Here is a 7,020-nt window from a genome sequence, read left to right on the forward strand (position 1 = left end):
GCTTGCTTCTCTGCCTCTGGTCCCAGACTTTCTTTTTCTCCTTATAATCATAGGTATAGCACAAAGTATAGTGTAACAGTCCTGAATTTGAGCATATACTTGGGCCTACAATTAGCATCCATAGAAGTCATGGACATTTTCTAACCCAGTACCCATATATGAACTACTTAGAATAAGCCTCTGTCTCAAAGGGTAAGAAGAAAAGAAGAAGAAAAAATAAAAAGACTATTCAACTGGGTAACAAGGTAACAGTAGAATGATATATTCCAACAGAAAAAAATAATCTGTTTCAAACGCTCCACAGATAATTTTCATTAAGTAATGCACAATGACAATGTTTTCCTATGTTGAATTATAAGAAAAATACACTAGAAAAAATAAAGCCAGAATTCTTCTGTACTTTTCTTAGATTTAAGAATTTCCCTGTCAAATTTTACCTTCTCTGGAGTGAGGCACTTCATGTTGGTTGACTTTAATATGTGCTGTAAGTAGTCATTTAAATCAACCATATTGGTGTTAACTGTCACCTGCAGAAAAAGAGAAAAAAAGTTAAAGGAGATCATAAATCCTACAAGGAAAAGTTCAAATCATTAATATTTTATATCAAAATCTACTTTAAAATACTTAAGGGACGAGTGGGCAACAAATAAATAACATTGGCAAAATCAAACAACCTATACGTTAGCATCTGAATTTATAGACATACATAAATAACTTCACAGAAGATCAACATGAGGCATAGAGAGCAATTCAACAAAAATCAAGCCTTAGCAAAGTAGTGGGCACAACAGTTCCAGATTTCAAGTTACACTATAAACACGTATAATGAAAACAACACGGCACTGCACAAAATAGACCTATACACCAAAGGAACAGAAGACAGAAACAGCCCCATGCATCTTTAGCTATCTGATCTCTGACCATGTACTTTTAGCCATCGTATCTCTGACAACAGGATTAAAAACAAATAATAGGGAAAAGATAACTTCTTTAACACAAGGTGCTGGGGAAAATAGTTATCTATGTGTAGAAGAGTGAATCTAGACCCACCTCTTGCCCTTTACTGAAACTAAATCAAAGGGGATCAAAAACTTAGATAAGAAAACAGATGGCCGGGGAGATAGCTCAGTGGCATAACTGCCTGCCTGGCAACTGCAAAGTACTGAGTTCAATCCCTGCTACTGTCAAAAAAAGCTAGCAAGCAGAAACACTTAATGTGCTAGAAAATAGGTAAAATTCTTGAAAACATATACTAGAACTTTCTTAAGTGAATCCCAATTGCACAAGAAATAATACCAAGAATCAACAAACGGGATTATATTAAATTAGAAAGGTCCAGGATCAAAAAAATTTTGCCAGCTACTCCTGATAAATATAACTAATATCCAGAGTACATTAACTTCAAAAAAAAAAAAAAAAAGAAAAGAAAAGAAAAATCAGACCTCCCCAAAACAAAAGACCCAGTCAAAAAATGGGAAACAAATGAATAGAGACTTCATAAAAGAACAAATGGTCTGTAAGTACATGAAAAACTGTTTTAACATCAATGGCCATTACAGAAATACAAGTCAACACTGGACTGTCATCTTATTCCCATAAGAGTGGCTCTCATCAAGGATTCAAAAAATAATAAATGCTGGTGAGGATATGTGAAAAAAGAAACCTCTGAATATTGGTGAGAATGTAAACAGTATACCTACATGACAATCAGAATGGAGACTCCTCAAAGAACTAAAAATAGAAACTCCACCCGGCCTAGCTATACTTCTGGGTATCTTCCCAAAAGATATGAAGTCATCATATGACGGTGACACATGTGAATTTGTGTTTACAGAAGCATAAAACACAATAGCCAAATTAAGGAAACAGACTGGATGCCCATCAACAAATAAATGGATTCAGAAATTTTATATATATATATATATATATATATATATATAGCACAACGTATATTATATACACACATATATATCATACATATCATATATACACACACAGTCATAAAGAAGGATAAGTTTAAGTCATTTATGGGAAAATATATGGATCTTGCACCATGTTAAGTGAAATAAGTCAGACACACCAGGTTAAATAATACAGTTTCTCTTATATGAGAAACCCAAAATATAAAGAACAAAATAAAGAAGAAATAGTAGGAAACAGGGAGGCAGGCATTTTGGAGATGAAGAGGACTCTGAGGAAGAGGGAAAGAGAAGGTGGGGAAAGGCGACCAAAACTCATCAAGATATGATATAGAGATGTATCCGTTCCCCTGAACAAATGTAATAGCATCTGAAAGGGAGTGCTTACACATGGCTGATGTCCCAGCTTCCTACTATACAGAGTAACACTAAACTGACAAACAAATTCCTAGGTGAGGTCTTTTTTTCACACTACAAATATAATAATTATGTACCACAAACATGCACTAATAAAAAATGTTAAAAAAGAATCCAGCCTCAAATGAAATTTCTCAGCAGGCCAAAGTACACAGAAGAGGTATAGTAGTTGTCTGTTTTCTTAAATCATACTGGCTACACAACAACTACTCTACACTTGAGTTTACAATAGTAAGTTAACAAACTACTTGCTTGATTTCTACTTAAGGCTATTTGCTTTCCTTAACTTTCTGTTTCTTTTGACACAGAGCCTCACTGTGTAGCTTAGGCTGGACTTGCACTTACTCTGCGCCGAGGCTGGCCTCAAGCTTGTCCCTCCCCTCGCTGGGATGACAAGTGTGTGTCACCAGACCTGGCCTTTCCCTGACCCTTTTTAGTGGGATTTCACCACAGAACCCCTCAACTAGTCTAACGGGATAAAGAAGTACAAGGAACTCTCTGAAGAACTAACTTTGTTTTCCCATTCAAATTCAGCCCACATCTGACGGAATTCAGCATCAGTGCAGGTTGCAGGCTGGATATAGTCCATGATGTCAATGTGGATATCACTGAGGACCACACAATTTCTGTCACTTGCTGCTCCAGAAACATCATAAACTGTAACACAAACCAAAGATTCTCAGTCAAAACAGCAAATTTCATTTTAAAATGTTTAATATATCTAAATAGTAATTATGATGCTAGAAAATATTCATAAAATACTATGTATCAGGCTCCTATTCTAATTAGTGCCTGCTTAATACTCCCACCAGTCCTATCTGATAGTAATTCCCACTTTACAGGAAATGAAAAGCAGAGAAACAAAGTAAGTTGCTCAAGGTTACACAACTTGTTAAGGTATCTTAGATACCCTAAAGCCAACCTGCTGAAGATTAAACTTAACTGTTTCCCTCAAATTTGGTTTTCACCTTATTATTCCTTGGTTTGCTGACATATAAACACCTGCCCAACAAACTCAATTTAGAGATATGAGGATTACTTTAGCCATTTCCTCATTAATGAGTAACTGTAACTTCTTAACATGTATTCTATTTTGTCCTCCTTTCATTCCAACCTTTACTCCATTAGTTGAAACCTATCAGCTTTTATTCGTCAATGATCTGTTTAGTAGTTAGGGCCAGAGAGATAGCTCAGTGGCTCAAGTACCTGCCTAGCAAGTGTAAAGTTCTGAGTTTCATCTCTGGTAAGAAAAAAAAGAAAGAAAAAAGAAATGTATCAGTAATCTACTAATCTTCCTGCCTCTTCTAAAATGCTGTTTTAGATGTAGCTCACTTATAATTCCTCACTGTCTTCCTTTTTATGGATAATCTGAAATCTTTAATATGGCAATACAATATGACTCCAACTTAAGTTCATTTGTTCCAGCCATCACCTTCCAACTCACTCTAAACATCCAGTTCCTCACACTACTTGTATGAGGTATGCTAAATACAATGACTGTTCCAATTTAAAACAAAACTGTTTCAGTAAAGATGTATCATCATTAATCACCCTTCGAACACATGTGTCCCATTGTTCTTGCCACTTTGTAAAGCATTCCTTTAAGTCCTCTTTTGTGTCTTTAGTTGTGCTGTCAAGGCTGCTTTGCATCCTGAACTGATTGAAAATGTTTACCTTTCATGGTCATTTTGACATTTGGAGATGATCCAGAACTTACATGATGGCAGATCTGGTGAATAAGGTAGATGAGGATGTACCGTAATCGTTTTACAAGCCTACAAATCATTGGATTGCTCTCAACAGCAGCATTTGCCCTATTTTCGATCATACCTCATAAAGACAAGAGTCAGAGGACCTCCAGAACTGCTTCAATAAGTGGCAAAACTGATGGAATCAGTGTGTTTGAGGTTAGGGTGTTCAATAGCATGATGTCTTTTATTATAATAGATTTCTAAAAATTTAAACACCATGTATTTGGAACACACTTGTTATTTGTTCAGGCCAGATCCTTACTTATCTGTAGAACCCTCATCTTTTAAAATCCTACTCTACAATAAGCTCCTCTATGAAGCCTTCCTAACCTTCCTTTCAGTTCCCCACTACTCTGACAATGGACCAAATTCCTTCATGGATTCCCAGGCTACTAGTATGAACTCAAACAGCACTGACTACTACGTTCTGTACTATTTTATACACCTGCTTCTCCCTACTTGATGATCAGCCATTTGGATTCAAAGATCTTTTCCTCCTCTCTATAGTAGCGCTGTCTCCGACAGTATGCTTATTGCCTGAATGTCCTTAAAGCTAATAGCTAGGTTTGATATACTCTCATGGCTATGGACAGAAGTACACATTCTTTTCATGTATCTTTTGAATAACACACCCTCTTCCTTTATAAAGCTTTCCACAGCTAGTATTTTTTGTTTAATCCCAGAGCATATTATAGATCAACTTGTTCTTATCACACTGTATTCTAATTATATACTTCCTTCTCTAACTCTTCCTTTTGCCTCACAGATTTTCTCTTTTTAAAAAATTTAAAAAAATCATTTATTTATTTGGTATAGGGTCTTGCTATGCAGCTCAGACTCACGGTGATCCTCTTGTCTCAGCCTCCCTAGTGCTTGGATTATGGGCATGCACCACCACGCCTGGTTTCAGTTGCCGGCACAGCCTGTGGTACCAGGGATCGAAGCTGGGTCCATGCGCTTGCCAAGCAGGTGCTTAGACCACTGTGCTATCTCCCCAGCCTCTTTTCTTCTTTGTTTTGTTAACATTAGGGACTGAACCCAGGGAATGCTGATGTACATCTTCAACCTTTCTATATTTTATTTTGAGACACAATCTCACTAAGTTGCCCAGGCTGGCCTCAGCCTTCCCAAGTAGCTAGAATTACAAGATGAAAAGATGCAACACCACACCTGCACAAGCCTTGTGTTTTCTTTAGGATTCTGACTCTATTTGGCTCATTTCTGCACATCCAGTACATAGCACAACCTTGGTACCATAAACTGCTCTATAAACAGATTCAGCCACTCAACTTTGAAAGTCTTTATATATCACACACCATCCAACAGTACCTTACCTATATTACCAAAAATTATTCCATTTTCTGTTGATGCTACTTTGACATTAGCTTTAATATTTGCAAAATCATGAGGTGCAAGAGTCAAAGGAGAAGGCTTTTCCACAAGTTTCAGATCTCCTGGGAACAGGTAGGGGAAGGTTTGGACATGGTTAAAAATACATAGAAATTAAGAATATACAGATTAGCCAGAAAACATTGAAGTACATGCAACTTAGCAGTTTCTAACAATATAAAAGACACATGAGAAGAATATGACTTAAGCATTATGAGAACAAAATAAAGTTTCTTTTAACAGTCTTAATCTGCATGTCAATCTGTACATTTTCTTTGAAAAGATAACAGACATCCTGGAATACATCTGTGTTTAGTTCATGTATGGGTTACTTTGATCATACCATTTTATTTTTTTTCTTTTGGTATTTTTTAGGGAAGGGTCTACAGAGTGTTCAGGGTCTCACTACTAGATGGGACTTGTCATGATCCGCCTGTTTATAGCTTCCCAAGAGTTGGGATTACAGGCAAGCACCACCATGCCCAATCTCAATTGCCGTCTCAGTGTGACCTGGGGGCGTGGCCAGCACAGCAGGCCTGGGTATTGAACTCTAGGACCCTGAATATGCCTAAGCAGGCGCTTTAATCCGCTGAACTATTTGGCCAGCACAACAGAATGAGTTTTGTACTAATTCAATCATAAATTTAATGGAGTGAGCTCCCTGGTAAATCTATACCTTAAACAGCTGTTATAGCTAAACATACTGACATTTTCTAGATCAAACCTAAGAACTTAACCCATTGGAATATGTCAAGATCAAAAGTCAGTCAGTATGGCCAATGATTGAAAAACTAGAGTTGAAAAAGTCTAAATTTTAAACATAAAACTAAGCCTTTATTTAAAGTATCACAAAGGGCTCAAAACAATACTTATACTGAAATCTATGCACATCTCTTGATAATTATCATAAAGATACAATATATAAAAATACCTTTCCTTTACGATAAATTTCCTCACCTAGAGTAGCTAACTCCAATGTGCAGTTCTGCAGAGTATCACTGGTTTGGTTCACGACAAGCACATCCAGGACAATGTCATACTGGTTGACATGAACATAAGCTTCTGCATATACAGGATCTGAGAAACCTGTCAACTGGGTGACCTGTCAAAAAGAAAATAAAGACATAATCAAGTGATATGGGTCTGGTGATACATGCTTATAATGTGAAAAGAAGAGGTGGAAAGACTGTTAAGTTTGAGCCCCATCTGGTCAACCTAGTGAGAATAAAAAATAAAAGGCTATGAATTATAACTCAGTGCAAAGGCATTTGGCTCATTTCCTAGTACCCGCTGCCTCTAACACACAAAGACATAATCAAAAAAATGACACAATTTAACTATAAATATCTTCAGACATATAGTGAGGTTAAGCTTAACAGCCTAGGTTGTACAGTAATAACAATAAGCTTCTATTCTGAAGGGTTAACAACCTAAGTTTGCAGACCAAAATTAGAGAAAAAGGAGGGACACAAGGAAAGCCAACATTTTGGCCCTAGTCTTCCAAAGTCAATTAAGACCCAGGACATAGGAGAACTTGTACTGTA

At 36.7% G+C, this 7,020-nt stretch overlaps 1 protein-coding gene across 1 annotated transcript in view; it reads right to left on the reverse strand.

Annotated features, from left to right (window-relative positions):
• Positions 1-368: 368 nt before the first annotated feature.
• The window catches only part of Copb1 (coatomer protein complex subunit beta 1), a 40,430-nt gene continuing 33,778 nt past the window's right edge, over positions 369-7,020 (reverse strand). The window contains exons 15-18 of the mRNA XM_023719326.1: positions 6,434-6,578; positions 5,422-5,541; positions 2,848-2,993; positions 369-527 (exon numbers count right to left, since the gene is read on the reverse strand). Of these exons, the coding sequence (XP_023575094.1) occupies positions 369-527; positions 2,848-2,993; positions 5,422-5,541; positions 6,434-6,578 (570 nt within the window). The remainder of the gene's footprint in view (positions 528-2,847; positions 2,994-5,421; positions 5,542-6,433; positions 6,579-7,020) is intronic.

The sequence above is a fragment of the Octodon degus genome, unplaced genomic scaffold (genome assembly GCF_000260255.1).
Source record: "Octodon degus isolate 3935 unplaced genomic scaffold, OctDeg1.0 scaffold00067, whole genome shotgun sequence".
In the NCBI taxonomy this organism is placed as follows: Eukaryota; Metazoa; Chordata; class Mammalia; order Rodentia; family Octodontidae; genus Octodon; species Octodon degus.